The sequence below is a fragment of the Buteo buteo genome, chromosome 26 (assembly GCF_964188355.1).
Source record: "Buteo buteo chromosome 26, bButBut1.hap1.1, whole genome shotgun sequence".
Lineage (NCBI taxonomy): Eukaryota > Metazoa > Chordata > Aves > Accipitriformes > Accipitridae > Buteo > Buteo buteo.
This window is the reverse complement of record NC_134196.1, coordinates 12242667-12265922: the sequence shown is the minus strand read 5'-3', so window position 1 is coordinate 12265922 and position 23256 is coordinate 12242667. Positions and strand designations below refer to the sequence as shown.

General features: G+C 40.5%; 2 protein-coding genes across 12 annotated transcripts in view; both read right to left on the bottom strand.

The window, feature by feature from the left end:
- Positions 1 to 2750: 2750 nt before the first annotated feature.
- On the bottom strand, positions 2751 to 5036 carry BBS10 (Bardet-Biedl syndrome 10). Its single transcript, XM_075058183.1, has 2 exons — positions 4837 to 5036; positions 2751 to 4744 (listed from the first exon to the last, which is right to left on the bottom strand). The coding sequence occupies exons 1-2, from the start codon at positions 5019 to 5021 to the stop codon at positions 2779 to 2781; spliced, it is 2151 nt and encodes a 716-aa protein (XP_074914284.1). The 5' UTR covers positions 5022 to 5036; the 3' UTR covers positions 2751 to 2778.
- A 278-nt stretch (positions 5037 to 5314) lies between these two features.
- OSBPL8 (oxysterol binding protein like 8) overlaps positions 5315 to 23256 on the bottom strand; it is a 95309-nt gene continuing 77367 nt past the window's right edge. For all 11 annotated transcript variants that reach the window (XM_075058102.1, XM_075058107.1, XM_075058104.1 and 8 more), the window contains 14 exons: positions 21888 to 22122; positions 20333 to 20517; positions 19469 to 19550; positions 18697 to 18795; positions 18146 to 18242; positions 17686 to 17784; positions 16099 to 16196; positions 14639 to 14728; positions 13925 to 14061; positions 13384 to 13569; positions 10720 to 10807; positions 10213 to 10315; positions 9505 to 9610; positions 5315 to 9248 (listed from right to left, as the gene is read on the bottom strand). In XM_075058102.1, coding sequence (XP_074914203.1) covers positions 9113 to 9248; positions 9505 to 9610; positions 10213 to 10315; positions 10720 to 10807; positions 13384 to 13569; positions 13925 to 14061; positions 14639 to 14728; positions 16099 to 16196; positions 17686 to 17784; positions 18146 to 18242; positions 18697 to 18795; positions 19469 to 19550; positions 20333 to 20517; positions 21888 to 22122 — 1741 coding nt within the window. In that variant the 3' untranslated portion in view covers positions 5315 to 9112. The remainder of the gene's footprint in view (positions 9249 to 9504; positions 9611 to 10212; positions 10316 to 10719; positions 10808 to 13383; positions 13570 to 13924; positions 14062 to 14638; positions 14729 to 16098; positions 16197 to 17685; positions 17785 to 18145; positions 18243 to 18696; positions 18796 to 19468; positions 19551 to 20332; positions 20518 to 21887; positions 22123 to 23256) is intronic.

Genomic DNA, 23256 nt, shown 5'->3' with positions numbered 1-23256 from the left:
CAGCACCGGAGCTGCAGCCCAGCACGCAGGCTGCACCGCTTCTCAGGGCTACAAACAGCTTTTCTCTTTAAGAGTAGATGTGACAGCAGTGAACCCAAAATATTTTCTAAGATTAGGTCATGATTACACTTCTGGGCTAATTAACGTAAAAGACTCCTGAAGATAAGAAAGGGCTGAATCCAGAAGTAAATCTGCTCTTCTCCCAAAAGACTAAGTTAATGCCTTTTTTTTTTTTTTCCCTTGAGCTGGTGCACATCTTGTAATGCGCTTAGACTCCAGGACTGGAAACCAAACAGCCATGTCCTGAAGAAGCATCCACCCCAGCAGTCCAGGACAGAGATATTCCTCTCCAAGGCAAAGGCATGCCATGTTCTCAGTTCTCCACACAAAACAGGGAATCAGTAGTTCGAAAGGGAAAACTGGTCATTTGCAAATTACAAAAAGACAGAGGAGTCAACAAAATACAGCACCTGAGTCAATGAGCCCTCAGGCTCAAGAGGTTTCACCAGAAACAGGTCAGAAAGAGAAGTTTTATGTAATTGCCATTTTTAAATTCTCCCTTGTATCTCTGACATACAAAAAATATGAGTTTTGAGTAGCATAAAACTTTTGGGACTTTGTTCTTCTCAACAGCAAGAATGACACAATTTAAAGGAAACAGCCAAAAGACCATTCACATACCAAAATATTTTTGGTTTAACCTTTTTCAAGGAACTGCAGTAAACCTGAAAGTGTGCAGATGTGCAAAGGGTATAAATTAACATGAAATGATACAGTATTCTCTTTATTTTACCTGTATTTAGAGAGCAACTTGCTTCCAAATACAAAAGCAGCTTCTGCAGACAACCCCCACCGCTGCCAGGCTTCACGCGCTCTGCGCCGCAGTTGTTAAAAGACTACCACAAAGCAAATCATTAATCTTTAGCCAGCACGTTGGGTCAGCAGTTTGAAGAGAGTATGCAGAAACTTGTGCAACAGCAAAACTGTCTCGGCAGCTAATTACAACGTTAAAATACAGAACCCAACTGCCTGCTGAAGCGCCAGGGCTGGCAGAAGCTCCCAAGTGGCGTCCAGACCGTCTGGGCAAGCAGGGCACGCAGCTCCGAAACACCAGCTCTTCTGCAAGGGAGGTTTCTCTTCGCTCGTACTGGACCTGTCACATTAAGCACCCACCAAAAGCATGTGGCAACAGCAAGAATGTGATTTTAATTTGCTCCCACCTCTGCACCCACCAAAAATGATTCTAAAAAAATGAATTACTGTCCGTAGTGCTTCATTAAAGAATTCACTCTACTGAACACCAAGTTTTGCTGGTTTTCATATGCAGATACCTGTAAGAGTGTATTAGTCAGGGGAAAAAAATTATTACAACATTTCGTATTACCAAGAATATCATCAGAAAGTTGCAGTCAAACAAAGCATTGCTGCCGGAACATCTGAAGAACTTTGGCAAATGAGACTCTTCTGAAGAAACTGAAAAAGGGAAAGCAACAGCATAAATTAATGGAGAAAAAAAAATCTGATTTCCAGTTGTAATCATCTCAGGTATCACAGATAAATATGATTTGTGCTTACGATTTTAAATATCCTCACTAAATTTGATTTAATGGAAGATTAAAAAAAAAAACCCAGTTATTCCAAGTACTACGCAATACTGGCCATGGCACAAAGAGAACCAATGCGATACCGTTATCAGCTGCAGCTGTTCAGTTACTCAAAAACCTTTCTCACCAAACCAGAAGTTTTTAAGACACCGCAGAAAAGGAGGTATACTGACATCCAGGTGATACTGAGCTTAAAGCAAATTGTATTAGAGTGAAAATCCTGTGGGGAAATAAAAGAGTAAAAGAAAAAACAAGCAAGCAAAAAAAACCCCCCAGAATAAAATCCCGAATGATCGATGTCTGAACTGAAACATCGCCTCAGGTTTTTCACACAAAACTGCATTATGGCCTGCGTACGCTTTTCCCATGATTACATGGCCTTTTGTAGTAGCAGCACAACTCAACCCAGGATAATTAAAATTAATAGTCGTACTAAGTAACGTCACATAAACTAATTTCCCAGAGCAAATGCCAGCCATGTGCAATATGAAGTTATTCTTAAATTCCACTAGTTTGACTGAAATGAACTCCATGGAGGATAAAAATGCTGCATCTCCTACCCAATGAGAAAATTCTTCACTGGGACATGCTGCAGTGGCCTACCACTGCCTGCCCCAACACTGAACAGGCTAACAACAGCTATGGTTTTCCCATTATATTCAAAACCACAATATATACAGAAATATTTTTATTTAAAATAACATTCAATCCAGCCTATAATGAAAGCTAAAAAAACCCCCTTCCTTATAACTTGCAAGCTCAGTGGCTCATGCCATACTGGCAACTTTTAACGTGCCAGGAAAACCAATCACATCTAGCTTGCATAAATACTCAAAACGGCCAGACGAGGTAAAGTTCACCCTCGGCTAGAACGTACACAGGAGCCTCTGCATGAGGATGGAGATGGCATTGCACATCTTCTGCAGTGGAAACCAGCTACGCTTTCTCATGTTTGAAACTTCACGTTTGTGCTGTTCAGACAGCACAACAAAGTTTTCCACAAATCTTAGCTGGTTAGCCTTTTTCTTCCTTTTCTTCTAAAAGAAAAGCAGCACATTAGGTCTCTGAGCCTAAAAAAGCATCTTTTAGTCTCTAGCACTGAATTTTGAGACACGCCTGTTTGACAAGACGACACAGGAAAACACATAATCAAAAACATTCTTTATTAACAATTTCAGAAGTCATCTTCTGAGTCACAATCCTCAATTTTTTTCAGTGGCCGCTTAACACCAATTATTAAATCTATGGAGAGAAGCTCTGTAGCACAATGAAGAACTGAAATGACTAACTGGTATTTGCAATACACCGATTCTAAGCCTTTTTCGTTCATAGGCAGTGGCTGATTTTTTCTGAGTGCATTTACGGCTTTGAGATAGAATTTGGTAAAGCTGTTTTGTTCTGTTGTCCTGTACAAGGACTTGGGAATACTTAGCAAAGCATCAGCAACTACATTAGATACAAAAGTTACCTCTGACTGCTGACACTGTTTTGCATAGTACTGAATGTAATAATGTAGCAGGATTTCAAAGTAACCTCCTACTGGCAAAACCAATCCTGCTTCTATGAGGGAGCTGGAGTAAGTCTGTGCAATGCTTACACAACTCTTTTCATGCTTACATGGAACTATATTGCAACTTGTTTTCTCTAGGTCTTTGCCAACATCTAGGCGTTCACACGCAGTGACTGCATTAGGGTTGCGTGCGGCAAACACAGCAGTGCTGTAGTTCTTTTGATTGTCCACAAGTGAATCGCTTTTACAGCTCTCGTGCACGCCACTTGGCTGCTCGCCTTTTGCGTGCGGTTTCTGTACGCCTCCTGAAGAGCCAATTCCTTCAGTGGCAACACTGAATTCTTTGGCATGCGAGACGGGATTTGAGGGTATTTGCAAGTCTGTTTGCACACGTGCTGGATTTTCACTTCCCTGCAAACCAGGGTCTACGATCTGCGTCTCTGTTTTGTCCCTATGTACTTTCAGCTGACATTCAGAAACCTGATCATCGTTACAAGAAATATTTTCTATTAGGAGTTGCTGCTGAGCAGCTGAAGGATGCCAGCTGCAGACCTCTGAGGCTTCATTCTGGCTTTCACCTTCTCCTTTGCATTCCTCCCTCTGATCGACTGTTTTAAATAGCTGCTGCAGCATCGTAAACGCCCCTTGTAAAGCAGCAGCATGCTGCTCGTTAACGCTGTCGACCGGCCCACAGAGAATGAGGCAGTGGGGCCGAAAGGCGCACAGGCCGGTGAAGCCGATGTGAGCGCACCTCTTTGAGCCCAGCAGCAAGGGCTGGCAGAAGGTCGCGGCTGCGGCGTTGGCGATCTCTCCGTGCGCGTTATCGTCGAAAGGCGCATAAGGCACGACTCCCGTGATTTCGCAGATGAGCGCCACTTCCTCTGACGATAAGCACTCCACCACAGACACGCCGTGTAACTTCGCAGAGTCGATAACGACCTCGTCTTGCTTCACGCTCGACAGCAGCAGCTTAACGTTGCCCCTCCGCAAGCGTTTCATCAAGTCTTCCGTCCTCCTCGCCATCCAGCGCCAGGAGGCCCCGTACTGACCCTCAGAGCTGACCGCGAACTCGCCACCGGGGGCCGAGAGCGGGGGCCGGAGGGGCTCCGTGACCAGCACGGCCCGCAGCTCCCCTCCCGCCGGGCAGTAGGCCGCGAAATCCCTGCGGAGGACGATCCCGGGCAGGACCCTGGAGCTCTCCGCAGGGAGACCGGCCACGGCGGCGTGCAACTCGGCGAAGCGCCGGCCGAGGAGGCGCAGCACCCGCGGGCGGGGGATGGCGGCGGCGGCCCCCGGGTCGCAGCGGCGGCAGTACTCGCAGCAGAGCCGCGCCAGCAGCCGCCGCTCGCCCGGCCCCAGCCGGCCGCCCAGGTAGGCCTCCAGCAGCGCCTCCAGCCCTCCCGCCTCCGCCCGCCGCCCGGCCAGCACCGACAGAAAATGGCGGCGCAGGCCCCGCGCCACGGCCCGCTCCAGCACCCGCGCCTCGAAGGCCCGCAGCGCCCGCCTCAGGCCGCCGCCGCCGCCGCCTGCCGCCCGCAGGCCGTGCAGCAGCCCGGCCAGCAGCAGCACGAAGGTCTTGGCGCCGTCCCCCGTCGCGGCGCGGTGGCTGCAGGCGCAGGCCGCCATCATCCTGCGGGCAGACGGGGGCGGTCAGGCGGAACGGCGGCCCGCCCGGCTCCCCGCACACACACACACCCCCCCCCGCCGCCTCCCCGCCGGTACCTGGCCGTCGGCGGCTCCAGGCTGAGCGCCTCCAGCAAGCACCGCCCGTCCCGCGTCAGCACCGCCTGCCCGGTGGGCCGCACCAACAGCGCCCGCCCGCCCCGCGGCCCCAGGGCTCCGCGCACGGCGCCCGCCAGCGCCGCCGCCTCCTGAGCCAGGCGGCCCGGCTCCGGCCGACACGACATGGCGGCCGCGGCGGCGGAAGCTGAGGGCGGGAAGGCCGGCGCATGCGCGGCGGGAGCGGGCGCCGGCGCCGGAGGGAGGGCGCGGAGGCGGGAACGGCGTGAGGGAAACCCGGGGAGGGGGACGCGGAGCGCGGCGGCACGGCTCGGCTCGATGGCGGAGTGGGGAGGCAGAGCCGAAGGGGGCTTGCTCCGCACAGGGCGGGAGGGTGCCCGCCCGGGGCTGAGGGGGCGTAGGGGGAAAGGGGCTGCCGCCTCCTGGGATCGACCCCCAGAAATCCAGCCAGAACAGCGAGTCATTTAACGTGTTTTAATAGTGGATTTTTTTTTTTTTTTCCTCCTCCCCCAGAGCCTGACTAAGCAGGAAAGTTAGTTTTCAAACACGAAAGCCCTCACGAAAGGTCGGATGTTACATATGGCACACGCTTGACAAATCTTCTTCACGTGTCTCGGAACAGCAAGAATCCCACCAAGAAGGCACTGTTTACAATACTTGAATATCTGCGAGATCTTCTGTGATTTGAGGATACCCCTTGAAATAACAATAATCAAAACTTACAGATGTACAGAATCCTTGTTGTACGTTATTTACACAAACAGTGGTGAAGTAACAGCCTTTAAGAAACTATAACAAACACTGAATCCAAAGTCGGTTTCATAAACACCGGTCCAGCAAAAAATAAAATTGCCAAAGGCACAGGAGGGCAGCAAACAACAAACAAACAAGGGAAGAAACCACCATCACTACATTTCATGGGACAACCTTTCAAATAATTTATGGGATTTAATTTCGGGGGGAGTGGGGGGAACAACTGGGATATACCCTCATTAAGTAATGTCAACTATTTAAGAGGAATCAACATGTGAAATGCAAGAAACATCATCTACTGCTGAAACTGATACTTGCTACGTTTCACATGGCATATTTACTTTTTCTTAGGTCACCTGTACCTTAACTAGGCAATCTGTACCTAAATGGCAAATTAAAGGCTTAGAGTGCATTTGAAAAAAAACAAACCAACCCAAACCAACAAAACCACATGGCAACAAATTCTGAAAAATATTTCCTGTACAAGAAAAAAAACAAACCTAAAACAAGATTTGTAAATCAAATGTGAAAACAAGTGCTGTTTTAAACTTCTAGTAGGAGGCCACAGCCCTCAAACATCTGCAAACTGTACAATCAATTTTTATAACTATGCGCAGAGCTCAGTCTTAAGTATATAACATTCAGGATCAGCTACACATCATGGTTAAGTAGGACAATGGTGATGCGCTAAAGAAAAGGCTTCATACATGCCTGTGACCAGCTGTACTGTAAAAATTAGGCAAGAAATTTCTTTGTTCTATTCACATGAGGGAACGTCATACCAAACCCAGCAAAAATAGGAAATACTAGGTTTTCGATGTTCTTTTCAGAATTTAAGTTATCTAATCATACAGTCAAGCGGCAATCTGCAATTTTACTTTTCAAAAAGTTTCATCATATATCCTTTACCTTCCTGGATCATCACTAAAACCAGAATTAAACTCTAAAAAATACGCTGAAAAGGAAAATAAGCACAGGCATTTTGTCTCGCTCTGTTCAAGTCTACTTATCTTGAGCTGAGCAAGAATTTCAGATACAGAGTATCTGTTTAGCCTGACACTATCCAACACTGCGCTGCCAGCCAGCTGGCTGGGTCAAATCCACAGTTACTACCATGCAGTCCGTGTAAAAACACACGCAGACTGTTATTAACTGATCTAGAATAGAAGAGATTAAAAAAAAAATCAACACGAAAGGGCAGAAGGACATTTCTATTTACAAGAGAGATAAAAGCTTGTAACTATCAGTCAAAAGTTTTAGCACCACAAATTTTGCAGAGTATTATTTTGGGGGGTTGAAGTTATTGCCCAAATTCTCATTTCCTCTTTTATTACTCTTAAGCACAGAGTATGATTAAAGGCTTGTAGATCTTAAGACAGGTGAAGCTTTGACATCTGAATGCAATAATGAATGGCCAAAATCCAGGCTGAGAACATTAAATTAATGCTATAATATTCTGCTTTCTTTATGCCATTTTATACATGGCTAGCAACTTCAGTTTCCGTTTAGGGACTTACATTCTGGGTTTTTTTGTTGTGGTTTTTTTTGTTTGTTTTTGGTTTTTTTGTTTTGTTTTTTTTACAGAGGGACTTTCTACGTTCACAAATTTTACCTCATCATCTGTAGATATAATAGAAGTCCACCCAAGTTTGGTCTTGCCCACATATACAAGATGGCTCTGGTTAAGGTGCCACATTCCAGAACGTGATTCAAGACCAAACTATGCTAATATGAAGCTGTAAGAAATAAGCTGAAGTTGACTCCTTAAGCAATAAACTTTTACATAGCTGAGGCCCAAAGAAAGGTAAAGGTAAAAGAGAAGGGGAGGTGTGCGAAGGTGTCAGCCACAGGAATATACGAGCTAGACCGATAAACAACACATAAATAGTATTTTCACTACACACCGGTGAGACTGACGCAGAACAGAAAGGTAGCTCACCTGGAGAGTCAGGGAGGCTGGCCAAGGCAGAGGGATAACCGGGCTGTGGCAAAGCGCCAAACGTGACCTTTGAACTGTTCCACTGCCCAGGATGGATTTGATTTCCGAGAAGATCCTCTGAAAACAAATTTGGCTGCCCTTTGCATTGTGCCGCTCACCCTCCTGTTGTCTCATCTGGGTTACAGAGAGTACCTTTACAATACTACAGCTCCTTTTTGACTTGGTGCGCTTGACGGGTGTAAGGAATTCACCAGATAAACACTGGCACTAAATTTTTTTGCTGGAATTTTACAAGTTTATACATGCATATATTTCTTCAAATAAAAATGTTAGACACCCTGGTTTTAAATTGAAACTTAAGCTTCACATTAATTTGTATGGCTACAGCATAGCGAATAGGTGCATCCGTGTGTTCTGTTAGGTAGTATATACTGCAGTAAGGAGGAATTTAATAAAGACTCAGGGTTTCACTCTCATTTGTTTTGATATGTGTGGTGTTAGCCATCCTACAATTTTTGAAGACCTTCCCCTTGTAAACACACAGGTTTTCATTTGCAAGTGAACTCATGACCGTGCCCAAATTCTGTTCTACATCGTCTGCCTTTTGGGAGGTTCAACTCAAGCTACATCTGAAGTGCTCATTTGCATCTTCACATTTTGTTTCAAAAATAAGAGAGAGTCCTGGCATCAGCAGTCTGCCTCCTTACTGTGACATGGCCATACACAAATGCAAATTCAAAGCTGTAGATTTATCCAGACTTGCAAACATACCATAAATCCTCGACATTAGCAATTCACGAGAGAGAGGGGACCAAGACAGTACCTTCCCAGGTGCTGTACTGTTAAAAAATGTGCTCCATACAGCAGATGCAGGAATGTTTTTATGAAGAATCTGAAGTTTTAAAACTATAAAAATAAAACAGCTGGCTTACAAGCCACTATAGTAATTTAAGATAAAAACCCCCTCATACTTCCAAAACAAATCAGGGACATTGCATTGCAGAATTCCCAAAGACTTCAGCTTTTTACCTGCCAGTTCCTAACACTCATGACCTTTGTATAACAATGTATTTGTTTGACCTTAAACAAAAGTTTACTTTCAAACACCCAATGCCATTTACAAAAACTGTTGGCTACTTCAAAAGTTCCTTTGCTACAAAAATGGTAAGTATAAATGTAACAAAGTATGCTTGTTTATCATTCTACCACAACGAGAATCACATCCTACCTATGGGGTCTGACCTCTGAATTTTTAACTTCATCTATTCTGTGGTGAAGATTCATCAGTACAGCATATGACGTAATATAAAACACAAGGCTGATGTCGTATGTCTGCGAGACAGAGGCACACACCAGGAGCAAGAGCGTACTGGCACTTACACAATTCTTACTTCAACTGGGTAGACGGGAGTATGACTCTGAACCATGGACGCTGAGGCAAAGTTCTGGAAGTTGTTGCTACAGGGCTCTTTTAGATAATATTGCATCATTTAAAATCCAACTTAAAATATGGTCCCCAGTAACAGTTCGATCATTCCAGTTCAGAAAGGCCCTTGTTCACACTTCCTATTTGAACAAGAAATTAATGATAAGCTGTAGCAGAACCACAAGTAAAATGAAGACATAGTGCTTAAACTGCAAGAAATGGTAGTCCACAGGTGGTGAATTAGACGTGACTCTATTTCGTAGAGCCATAATGTCCCTGTAAGAAAGAAAATATTATCTTGTAAATTACAATCTAGACAATTTGACATTTTCTAGTATGCTACAGCTCCCTACAGAAGACAGTTTTTGAGGAAAATTATGAAACATCAATGAGCAATCAGTATTTGGGATGAAGGGTAGTTTAAAGACATCAAGGCTTTAAAGCAGAAAGATACATACCAGCCTGCAAGGAAAAAAAAAGCTAGAAAATGAATATTCTCTAAACCATTTTAAAGCATTTTATTTAGTACTACCTCTTAATGTCTTCTTGTGTTTCCTTTATAGATTCAATGGCACTCTGCAGTTCACCAAGGTCTGCCCCTTTTTTCCTTATTCTAGTATTATGCTTCAAAAGTTGCGCTAGAAAGATACAAAAAGCCAGATGTAATTCACAGAAGTGACTGCCAAGTCAAAAAGGAACAAAGTACTAATGACAAACTAAATCAGTTGCAAAAATAAGGAGAAAGTTTTCTAACTAATCTTCTACTGAAAACTAAAGCTTTATTTCAGAGTCACCTATAGCACAGAAGGACAGCAAGTTAAGTGCTTCAAATATCTTGAAACACTCACTGTATTATTTAATTTCTGCAAGCATTATCAACAACAAAAATCTGCCTTCTAGCAACATACTGACCTACAAATTAAAACAATTAATCTTGTTTTAAGAAAGAAAAGAGTTTAAAAACATGTTTTTTCCCCCAGATACTAAATATGTGCAGCACTTAAACCTACCTACATTACATACTGATGTTTAAAAGTACAGGAAAGTTTGCAATTAAAACCATGAGCCATTCTGCTCCTGTTTTTCCAGAATGTGCTTCATGTTGGACAGAACTGTGATCTAAAGCATGCATTATTTCATAATACAAACATTGAGATAAGAAGAATATGTGTGACTACAGAACTCTGTTTCACTGTCAAATAAATTTATTATTTCTGTATGCAAATGTATCTTTTCCTACCTTCACTCCCAGAGGAGTCCTGGTTATCAGGCTCCGGGGATGAGAAACCACACTCTCCTTTCTTCTGGCCGGCTGGCTTTCGTTTGATTTTTGGAACACTAACCTACAATTGATAAACTTATGAATTATTTCCAGAGAACCAGAACTGTAGCAAAGCAGCACATTCTAATAGTAATAGTTAAAAGCACAATATCTAATAGAAGTCCAAGTTAAAATTTTTAAAGTATAAGCAGTCTGAAATTTGTTCATCTTCCCATTTAAGGGAAAATACACATTAAAATGTTGAGTTCCAGTTTGCATATTTTATATTCCTATCCAATCAAGTCATCTCTACCTCTTAGGAAGCAACACAGAAGTGAAAGACTATGGACTGGGTAAATTTACATTTTTGTAGGATAACAATTGTATTTCCTATTGCTCCCAATGCTTTGATGACCTTTATACACATAACGCAATATATACAGGTCCCTGGACCTTCCTGTGTGTGCTAACAGAACTGGAACATACCATTGGTGTCCGATGTCGAACTTTTGTTTGGATGGTGCCATCTTTTTCAAATTGGATCATATCATTCAAAGGGTCCCACGGTCTGGTACTAGACAAAGTGAATATAATTGATTAATACTGCAGTAATTTAAATAAGAACTATTTTCCTGCTCAGAAACTACTCGGAATGAACAGGTTAAAGTACTCTCTCCCTATACAGATGTCAGACATGGAATAAGTGATCTTATCTTCCACCTACAGCCCAGTCCTAACCTGAAGGTCCAAGAGAGCCCAAAAATAAACTTCATAGCCAGGTGAAACCCTCAGCCAGCTGGTAGGAGTACAAGCTATTGTATTAACCAACAATATCATTAAGAATTTATCTGGCTAGTGATTAGTATTTGTCAAACTTGGAGAGGTTTTCTGCCTACTGTACAGCTATTATTTTAGAACTACAGGGAATTAAGGGATTTTTAAAAGATTATTATTTTGGACTGCTTTTTGTTTTTTTCTTTTAAAAGATGGCTAGGAAGGAGAGGTTAAGAATCAGTTACCTCAAAACCTGCCTTCATCCCAAAGTGGCTAATGGTAATTAAGAGTGGTTTAAAGAGGCACTAATGAGCTATACACAGTTTTCTTGTTCTGATTTTTTTTTTAAGAGTGCTTTTCCAAGTAAAGGTTAATATAGAATTTCAAAAAAAAAAAAAAGCAAAAGACACATAGCTCAACTGGAGAACAACAAGCAGCCAAAGGCAAAGACCAACATCTCCCCTGATTACAGCCTTCTCAGGACAGAAACTGCAAGTGAGCTGCATGAAGACTGTTCTGATGCACAGCTTTAGTGAGAGTAGATTAAGCATGGATTTCCTTTCATCTCCTGTATGCCTTTTAAAACGTTTGTAGCTGTTTCAGATGTTGTGAACATAGATCTGCATTTACATCTTAGCTTAACCTGACTTGAATTAAATGTCATCTAAGGTAACTGGGTAAGAACTAGGCATTGGTCTCCCAAAGGTCTCTTGTATCTGTAATCCAGATGCCTAAATCCATAATCCAGATACCTTAACAAATGCCACAGCTCACTGAACACATCTTTCACGATAAGCATAAAAGACTGCTACATGGACCAGGTAGTGAGCCAGCATTATATGCGTAAAAGGAGACAGAAGTTTCTTCCAGGGACTGCTGACAGTGCAGGCTGCTTTCTAGCACATTTCTGTGGCCCATCCTTGAACCACATGGCTTCAAGGAGACAAGAAATAATACAGATTAACATGACAGATTATCCCCTGCAGCTTTAAGACCTAACAGATTTGAAGTGCAGTACTTTTCCTGACAGTTTTACACAGGGTTCAACAGTATGGGCAGTCAGAGTTCGGCTGGACTATTCACAATTCTTCCAACAAGCAAGAGGCATCAACAGCACTAGAAGGTTCAAACCAAGAGAGGGTGTTTCACAGAGCTTTTAGTCTAGTTGGGGAAATCCCTGCTGCAGGATGTTTTGGGTGGTAAAAGTATGCACAGACTTAAGAGGAAACCAAGGAAATACATGGAAAAGAAATCTATTGGGAGTTGCTAAATACACAGAATCCCTGCTTTGTTCCAGGAAACCTCCGAGTTGCAAATTTGCTGGAGACATGAAGAGCACTCAGGATGCTTGTACTCTTCCCTACATGTACACTTAGGCTGCTGCCCCAATACTGCCATTCTTGTACACAAAGGTGAAAGGTTCCCAGGTTTAACCATGGGAATATACTTCCAGCATCAACGGCTTCAGAATTACTTAACTCAGAGTATATCATCTTTGGATATTTTACTTTTACAATCCTTGCAATATTGTAAAAGGGTATTGTAAAAGAATCAGGAGAACGTGGGTGGTCTGTGAAAACCATCACTAGCAAAGAGCTCAGCTCCAGGCTGACTCTTGCAAGAGTTGGTGAGAACACGGAACGCACCCCAGCAGTTAGAGATGCAGCTGCATCTTCATCTCTGATACAGATCACATCACACAAAGAGCTTCACAGACACTCGTGTGTGCAGGGCATATCTGACAACTGAGCTACAAGGTCCCAGCATTAACCACTGCTGTAAACCTGTTACTCTCAGAGTTATTCTAACATAGAACAAATTAAACAGCTCAGTTCAATTAAGCACAGGCTTTTCTGATTTTCAGTTGATATGCCCATGTGTACCATATTTTCCAGTCTGGGAAAATCTGTGTAGCTGCTCTGGTCAGTCGCAGGGGCGGGGTGGGGGGGCGGGGAAGGAGCACAATGCATCCCAAAGCACCATGCCCAAGGAACTCTAGAACATAGCACAAATTTGTTGAGGCACATAACCATAAAGAAAGAAAAAAAAAAAAAAAGAAAAAAAAGAAGGAAAAAAAAGAAAAAGCCCATTGCAATGGTTACATGAAACATGGTTTCCTGCATTAGCAATCACCACCTTTTCAACACGACATATTTAATATCCTCTCTTTGGTGAAAGGCCTACCAAGTTGAGCTAAAAAATTATGCATTTTAATGAAAATGTATGAACAGGAATATTAAGTAGCACTGTGCATTTCATGAGTTTGAACTCAGCTATATATCTGAATTCTTTTCCTCCTGAAACCACAGCAACAGGCTCAGTGATGCTACCAGGCATTTGACAAACAGTTTTTGTTACAAGCACTCCAGGACTCACTCAGCATATTTGTAGTGCCATTCTCCTGTGACTGAGTCCTGATCGAACAGCTTGCACGTCCACTCTTCACCCTTAAGTTTCCTCTCTTTGGCGCTCTTTCTCTGAGCTTCTTCCAGAACGTATTTCTCTTGAGTAGCTTCTGTTTGGTCTTTGTTATTTATTGCTCTTGTCACTTGTTGCCAAAGCCTGACAAACGAGCAATATAGAGAGTTACAATCTGGTTGACAGAAATAATTGCAAACATTTCCTTAATTATAGGCTAAGTAACCCCTAACAGGTTATTACCATGTTGTAATATATGTTTTTTCTACATTTCCATCAAGAATCTCCATGACTGTAAGGTTTGTAAATAACGACCTTGTAATTAACAGTGTTGCTTTCTTGTTTTACAGGTGAGTATCAGCAAACATGGGAAGGAAAGAAACCATATTTTGTTCCTAATTTGTTCCATGTTCAAACCATAAAATTTGTTCATCATTTGGAGAAGATGATGAGTTTTATTTTTTCAAAATAATGACATATGGTTCTAAAGTAAACTTACTTCTCTGACTCAAAGTCATCTTGCTCTTCAAACTTCACTGTATATCTGGGTAACCTACGCTGTTTGATATCAGATGTCGGATTCCAGAATGTCTCTGAAACATCTGTCTTCTTGTCACTAATAGTAACTTCACTGTCCTGTAACAGACATAATTCAGTTACCTTAATTGTAATAATCTCAAAGAGTCAAAATAACACAAAAAAGAGGAATAAGCAATTTTTTTTGTAACAAGAATTTCTTTTCTTTTGGATGCACGTAGTTAAGAACAATTAGATATGCTGACTTGAAAATTCAATTTCTGCTTGCTGTGCTAGTTCTAACTTGGAACAGAGATGCAATGGAACCATTACCACGGCCAAAAACCAGCAGTGCCAGTATCATCTCACCAGAACTGAAACAATTATAAACATTTCTTGCTGGTGCCATAACAATTCTTCATAGTACTAACACATATGCTAAAAACATTTCACAAGCTGAAATGTATTTTCTTCATGAACCACTCAAATACACACAACTTTTCCACCTTTTAACAGTTGCAAATAACACTACGCTGATTCTATATTCTCTAGAGAACTAACTATAAAGAGATACGTTCTATAAAAGTGGTACTTAATCAAATTTTTTTTTTTAAACTTGAGTCTTTTTTGTAACTAAGTGGTATTTTCACCTCAGCTGTCAGCCAGCATTTTTAAAATATCATCACTCACTACTTACCCAGTGACCCTCCAAAATAGCCAGAACTTCTTTGCCAAGCTTGATTTTCCCTGATATTTGGTTAACACTGTCATTGTTACCCAAAAAAGGCTGCAAAACAAAAAGAAATACTTTCATGTTTATTTTAATAGCAAATTATTTTTGCATTTATGTTTAGTGTTAAGGAAAAAAGTGCATTTATGAAATGTGATGGAAACAGCCCTGGTAGCTTTTAGTATTATAACTTCTGCCTCTTTAATCCCCAAAACAAGTCTAAAACACAGTAAGTTGTTCTCTCATGCTGTATTTTCTTAAAAGATTTGCTGAGCAAAAGCATTGTCGAATTAAAGTGGAAAAAAACCCGTAAAATAATGCAGAAAACAGTGACACAATGATATCTTGGAGGACATGGTAATTTGCTACACTAATTTCACCACTTTGCCAAAGACCATTTGTTTCTAGAGATTAACTCTTGCAGAAGCAACAACAAAAATGATTGCCAGGGATTTTCTTTGGCCTTTTTGACAGTCTGCACATGTATCCTGTGGGCTGATGAGGCAAAATATCAATTAACACAGCCTCCTAACTTTTATGTTTCCCCTCTAATTTCAACCAAATACAGTTTCCCTCTCCACATCCACATTTCTTAACAACTATTTGTTCAGCTTTAAATTAGTTTCTGCCTCAAAGATGGAAAATGTATTTTTCAGAAGTGCAAGTCATCTATAAGTAGTTTAGAAACCTTTGTTTAGCTTTTGTGAGCGGGGAGGTGCTCCTACAGCATGTGCAGCTGCCAAAAATAGTCCATGTAAACTGTTGCTTAGCACTGGACATTAGGCTGATGTAAATGTTAGCCAAAGCCTTTGCATCATCTTTATTCAAGGTGTTGTGAGCAACTTAAATTTACCTAGGATGGAAGAGGGGAACCTGGGTCTGAGTTCTCCTCCAAGAGCTCTCCAGTTTAAAAAACCCTGAATATTTTTAGAGAACTAAAAATCACCAAAGTATATTAACACCACCACACAAAATACCTGAACTACTGATCAGATCACTAAACAATTCCCCTGTTCTTACACCTTCCTAGACATACACTGTTGCTACTGCTGGAGATAAGACAGACCATTGCTTTTCCACCACTAGAGCTGTTCTTAACATTCATACAACTGGCAATATGTTTGCATCTCTTATGACTAAAGATGAAGACAGCACTGTAAGTTTCAGTCAAAATCTTTGGACACAGAAGAATACATTAAGAAAAGAGATGACAATGTAGCTCCTTTTTCTTTTTTTTTTTTTTAAAAAAAAATCACTATTTGCTAGATACACGTAGCTGCATACGTAGCAATTAAAATTAAAATCCCTGCTTCCAAAAAGACAATTCCATATTAAATCAGATCATATCTAAGAAGTGACCTATTTATTTATTTAAATTATCATTATGCTCATTCTCCTTCTTGTGCCCACTCACAGCATTTACTAACCTTGAGTTTGAATTCAATTGTTGCACTGTAGCCGGTTTTCTCACAGGTGATGTTGACTGTTCCCCCAAGCTCTAAGGTCATTGTGCCATAAAGAATTCCTGCAGGATAAAACAGCTAAAATGAATGTTTATAACTGAACAAGACAAAAACCCTAAGTTCTTTGGGCACAATTCCTAGAGTAAACATGTCTGTGCCAGAAGAAAAATCATCTTTTCAGATGACCTTTCCTACTGATAAGCATGATCTTTCTGCCAAATAAGATAACCCAAACAGAAACAAAAAGACCTAAGTCAACTACAGGTAAGCAGGAAAAATTGTTTAAGACATATCTTTGGCAGCATATGCTGCTGTCTCTAGCAAGGGCAGTATTTAGTCTTATCGGAGATGATTGGAGGAGGGAAGCTTTTGAGGTTAAGACAGGAAAATAACTCTATGACAAAGACAGCAAAGAAAAACTTAACTTGAACAGAAGCAGTATGTACAGTCAGACCGCAGGTGAAGACAATCATGGACAAGCAATATAAGACAACACTGATCACCTCCCTGAAGATTTTTGGAAGCACAAGGCTGACAATACTGAGTACACATTCTTTCCCACCATTACTGTCTTTCCCCCTGCAATCCAGCTTTTGAAACACTGAATATATTTTACATACAGTGAATGCATGTGCAAATATGGTTTTTTCACCATGCACATTCTCCTTCCCTGCATATTCTTCTACCTTTCTCTCTATCAGCTTTATTAGTCACGACAGTTCTTCCTGTTTGACTTGAATGTATGTATATATTATGTGTTTTAATTGTTAAGTATTATTTTTGTCACCAAAGCCATTAAAAAAAAATCCAACAGAATATTAAAAACACCCACGAACAATGGAAAGAGGAGAGTCTACCAAACTAACGTCAAATTACCTAATTCTGCTAACTGATTTTCATACATCTCAAGTGAAGGAAAATATTATAGTTGCTGACTGTAAGGCTTCCGAAAGAGAATTGTGGCAGAGAATATATGGGTAGATAAACCTAAGTAGCAGTTTAAAAAAAGCAACTCTGCAGTGTATTTTGTACTACTACCAACCTTCCAGAAAGCTTTACAAATTACTGACTGGTTTCCCACAGTGAAACTAAAGACAAATTGTCACAATTTACACTCAAGTCACACAGTGAGGTGTAGATACTACATTGCCTTTTATGTTTACAGGAGGAAAATACTGGAAAAGCTCAAAACTGTTCTTTACAAAAAAAAAAAAAAAAAAAAAAAAAAAGACAACCCAAACAGTACATTGCTGCCATGTAATGACAGATAGCTATATATATATGCTGTTACTATTTATGAAAAAAACAAACAAACAAACAAAAAATCTTTTTCTGTGCCAAAACATAGATCATTGCTTAAACAGATGTATTTTCCTCGTGATAAAATATGTGGAAGCCTAGAGCCACCAATGTTGCCAATGTTCAGAACACTCTTCTCAGATGACAAGTTCGAATCCAACACAGTATACTATTTAGAATAATGAACTATTTAGAATAATAAACTTCTGTTCTCATAACTTTGCCATCTAGAAAATGAAAAAAAGCCACTACCTTTACAATGAGCATATGGCATTGTCATTACATAATCTTCTCCCCTATTTAGGAATGTCAGCCGTCCTTCTCCATCTAGTATGGCAGATAATGAATTCCCTGAAATTCAAAGACAGAAAATCACATTTCTCACCCTGAAAGACAACAGTCAACATTTCCTGTTAAATGAGCAATAAAATTAACACCACCAGTATATTTAGCACTGCAATCTATCCTGTCTAGTGAAGCCACTATAATACACAGCATCTCCAATTAAAAATTAAAATAAAATCCAAATATAGAATCCAAAAGTAGAAATTAAAATTCCAAAGACCAGTAGCAAAAACTTTGTAAGGAAAGGGTAATACAATGATCAAACCCCTGATTCTTCTAACAGCCTTCTTTCATCCACAAAACACAGCTCATTTGCACCAATTTTACACTCCTCAATAAAGGTACAACCGAAAAAAACATTATTTACCATAGAATTTTGATTTGGCCAGAATGCTACCACTAAGGCAAAAACCATCCTTGCGGTTGCTAACATAGAAGGCAGATATTGGAGGATGATGCGATACCTGTTGAAAAAAAAACCACATATTTGAAAAAAAAAACCCAAACCAAAACAAAAAAAATGCCATGCAACATAGTATAAACCTTGAGCTAATAATGACAGAACACAAAATTCAAGCTGCACATAATAGAATACAGTTAATATATGTGAAATGAGACTATAATCTTTAGAGATAAAGATCAAGAAAACACTTACTGAATTTCAAGAGTTAAGAAAATTAGCACCTGACTTTTTCCTGGAGGAAGAGCAAACAGAAAAGCTGGAAACATCTTTCTGTCTCTCTAGGAAGACACACTTAAGAGAGACATCTGTAAAAAAAACTATGCTCACCAGGAGAGCTTTTAGGATACTATTCATAAATTTAAATACATTTTCTGAAACTACCATACTGTTTGGCTAGCACGAAAATGCAGCGCATTTATTTTTCTTAAAAATATTTGACTGGTTATTGCAGCTACCTGTTCTGCAATGTAGAAAGTCTTGCTATTCGTCCTTGGATGAATCCACATGCAGCGGAAAGTCTCACCAAGTATAGGATTGTACGGCTTTTTTAGTCCCTAAACAGAAATAGAACAGAGAGTAACCATACAATGCAGGTAGAGAACTCATGAAATACTTTATCAGTCTTACACTGAAGATAAGGCACAAAAAAATTATGATCTAATTTATTTGCTAAAGTACATTGTACTTGATTTCATCATTTGAATATTATGCTCAGTTACTCTGCTCTTCATTCTAAAGAAATCGCCATAGATATACTAAATCTGCTAAACTATTCCAGGCTACACATAAGGACAAACAGAATAGAAGATTTTTTTGCAGGAGAATTATTACAGACCTTTTGTCTGAAGTTTAGTAGTAATACTGTTTCCCACCAACATGACTATAAAAAGTATTTAGTACAAAGATAAGTGAAGTAGTGGAAATATTATTCCTCTAACTGCCGCATGTTATCACTGGAGAATGGTAAACATAGAACTGGCTCAACTTTATCACAAAATGTTTAGTTCAACTTCTACTCCAAGAGAAAAAAAACAATTGAATATAGTCTATTTTAAGCATGGCTAGGGACCAAAAAGGTCCCTTTGTGTAAACAACAAAAACTTAACCTTGCTTTTAAAAAATGCATAGTGATATAATTTAAAAAGAAAACTTACTCCAGCACATCCCTAAGCCCTCAAACTAGATGCAATGACTAAAGTAAAGACAAAATAGTATGAGAGAGGACACCTTTGGCTTTTTGTAGAATCCCGACAAATACCACTTCACTACTTTTTTCATGCGGTTGTAAGCATTCTCTTCAAGGGCAGCTCTATGAAACAAACAGAACTCACAGATCAAATATCAGTATTGTTTCAGTTATAACACGCTATCAATTGCTGTGATATATCTTGAATCTAAGAGCTGACTAAAACAAAAGTCTTGTGACTTGCAGTACTGTAAAACTTTCAGCCAGATTGCATCAAATTCAAAGTTTTCAAATAATTGTCTGAAGATGCTAATCAAACAAAAAATCAGAAATGGTATTTCCATGATTGAGTCTGTTCTTTGTAACACTAAATCCTCTTCCACCCCCACTGAAGTTCTTCCATTTATAAGATACTACTTTAAAGAACCGGCCTACGCACATACAGAACTCTGAGTTGAATAATATTTCAATTTACCGTCTTTAATTTATTAGCTACACTTGAGCAGGCAACTATAAATTTGAATGGAACTTAACACTGTATTAAAAAGGTTAACTGGTACTGTTTTACCATTTAAAATATACCTCTTAGAGAAAAAAAATTAAACTAAGTTTGAGAAGTCTTCTAACCAGTCTCCAAAAGCTAAACCAGAAATGTCTGCAACACGTTTGCTATTAAATTACCAAGAGGGGCCAGACTTCAAGATGTACCATACGAGCTCTCAGGCAGTTAGCTTCCAGAAAACAAGGATATCTGATGGTTGATACATTGTCAGACAAACATTCAAACTCTAAGCAGTCTATGACACAGTTTAAGTAGAGAGGATCAAACTTTTCAGTATACACCATTACCCCAGTTTAGTTTACAAAAATGAAAAGAATGAAAACCAGAGATAGGATTGACTCACTCGGACAGAAAGTCTGCATGGTAGTAGTAATCAGACAGCTTGTCCAGGAAAGAACGAGGTTCCAAGATAAACGTAGGCAGTACAACCTTGGACAAGTCCATTCCTGGCCGGACTTGCTTCAACAGTGTCCAGATCAGACTTTTGTTTTCTTCTGACACTACTTCTGTCTGAGCAGCCTCCCCTGCCTAGGATGAACAAGAAACTGCTTACAGAAAGGTGAAAGAAAATAATCCTCCAGAAGACAAGTCAACACATTCCAAGGATGAGATTGGAAAACGGATACTTAAAATGAACCACTCTGAGAAGCTGAAGCAACTATGGAAGAAAAATCAAGTTTCTCTAAATACACTTATGATACATCTTTAATGAAGTATGATAGATGTACTATTCAGCATTAAAAACCGCATTTGTTTTCATCAGCCCTGAACCAGAAAAATTTGAGGTTGAATTTTGCTCAGAAATCCTTCCTTAGTCCTTTCCTAGGCATCAAGTATATTACTCTGTGTTCTCATGTGCAGGTCTTACATAGCAAAGGGCTGTTCATTCTACCAACTTTTCCCCACCATGAAAGCTGCCACATTTTTGCTTTTCACTGCCTTGACCAGTCAACAGTATTGGTGGTTTCCCTTAAAGAAAACCACTACTTAGGGGTAAGTGAGCAACACCAGCAGCCACACTACTATATGCTCCTTTCTGACCAAGAAAAGGGGAGATGCTCTTCCTTGCAGTTTCTGAAATCAAAAGCAAAGATTGTAAGAAAGGCAGCCCTCTTTCCAGAACAGTTCTAAAACACACAGTCAAGAATTTATTGTCAACTCCTCAACTTTTCCTAAACTACTGCTTCTTCTAGAAACAGTACTAGAAAGCAATAAAGCACAAAGTATTTCTGTCCCATCAATACAAAAAAAAAAAACCCCTCATAGTTAGCACCTGAGAAGAAAGGGGAGATCTGTGAAAAAGCTCATCTCAATTTCTGTTACCAAGTTTTTTGGTATCTTTATAGCAAGTAAAACATACAAAACCCCGTTGTATTTGCCTGTGTAGACAACCTGCAGAAGTGGAATGGCAGCTCTGGGGCATCATATTAAAATGCAAGGTGACATAAGAAACACAGCAAGCCTTCCACTGAATTCTGCAGACCCCAAGGATGCTTAACTCCTCTCTTGCAGTAGAAAAAAGTGTCAGCTTGCATTAATTCAACTTGAAGATTTTTAATTGAAGAAAAAAACAGGAGTAAGTTAATAAAAACCAAATAGAAATAACAACAAAAAGATGGGTAGACATGGTCAGCTTCTGCTGTAGGTGGCCCTTTCAAACTGAGCACCTTCTGTCTGAGCAATACTCCAGATAAACTCATTATCTGTTAAAATCTCAGACACAAGCACAAGAGTAGCAAAGCAAAGCAGAACATGGGTGAACAGAACTTTTTCCCCCATTATTGCTGAAAATATGAAAGCCAATCCTGCAAGTCAGCTTTCAGGCATAGTCTGACCCCTAAAATATCAGCTTTTTATTTGGAGAAGCTGCTTGCTCATTACATCAACAGCACTTTTACCTCCCCAAGTTCTTCATGACTCTGTTCTAAATAAGTAGTTTCCTTGACATCAATTGGTTCTGGATCAACGTAAGAATCATCCTGTCGCTCCGATGTGTCGCTATCACTTTCTTCACTTTTCCCCAATCCATCATTATCAGATTCCTCGTGGTCATGGTCATTTTCCTTATCAGATTTGTCAGAGTACATATCTTGATCTTTAAAGTGATGCCTTTCAATTTCACTGTCATTTAACCTACAAAAAATAAAGGTTAAATGAATCTTCACGCAATAATTTCATGCTTCCAAACCAGGATCTTAATAAAATACACACTAAAATTGCTAACATCAAGCCTGACGTGGCAGCAATGTCAAACTAGCTTTGCTGGAAGCATATAGGATGCGCTCTTCTCACTGAACTGTGTCAAATGCACCAAGTTTAGAATAGTTACATTGGAAGGGACCTGCAACAGTCTTCTAGTCCAACTGCTGGACCACCTCAGGGCTGACCAACAGATAAAGCATGCTATTAAGGGCATTGTCCAAATGCCTCTTAAACACTGACAGGCTTGAGGCATCGACCACCTCTCTAGGAAGCTTGTTTCAGTGTTTGACCACCCTCTCGGTAAAGAAATGCTTCCTAACGTCCAGTCTAAATCTCCCCTGGGACAGGTTTGAGCCATTCCCATGTGTCCCATCACTGGATCCCAGGGAGAAGAGCTCAGCACCCTCCCTCCCCACTTCCCCTCTCAGGAAGCTGGAGAGAGCAACGAGGTCAACTCTCAGCCTCCTTCAAAAAAGCATTGAGTGTCTCTGCTTCTTCTTCATCCCTATTTTTCAGGTGACCACCTTCAAGTATCAGTCCAATGTATTCTGTGGACCCCCTCTTGCTATTAATGTACTTTTAAAAGCTAGCTCTCAGTTGAAGCTAAAATTGCTTTTACCTTTCTTCTTTCTCTCTTGCCAACCCCATTAAAATTAGGCCTGCAGGTTTTGTTGCTTAGATAGTTAAGCACACTCTTCGAATATGCTATATCCAAAGATCTACTTAATTAAACCATTAGTCTTAATTAGACTTAACAGTTGTAGCTAATTGCTGTGATTGTAATCTGGGCCAGCTGCTGATATCAAACTACTATTCATGAGTACAGATCTCCAGCTGAATTGTACACAGCAGTTTTATGGTTTCCATGAGATAATAGAAGGAACAAAACTGTAGCTGAGCCTGCTTGGTCAACTGGACAGGGGGCAATAATTTGCCTTTTTGTGCTTTTCCTAGGCTATCTATGCCAGAAAAAATTGTCATTTCTTGCAGTCTAGGTCTTCTGTCTCAAATACAGGAGTGTGCTCTTAATAGCAGTAAAAAATCCCTGCCCACCCAGAAGAGACA

What these genes read in the sequence shown, in the direction of transcription:
- BBS10 (XM_075058183.1), bottom strand. Translation starts at nt 5,021, where the DNA reads ATGTCGTGTCGGCCGGAGCCGGGCCGCCTGGCTCAGGAGGCGGCGGCG. An exon ending in CTGGAGCCGCCGACGGCCAG is followed by an intron (nt 4,745 to 4,836) that starts GTACCGGCGGGG and finishes GTCTGCCCGCAG; the next exon opens with GATGATGGCGGCCTGCGCCT.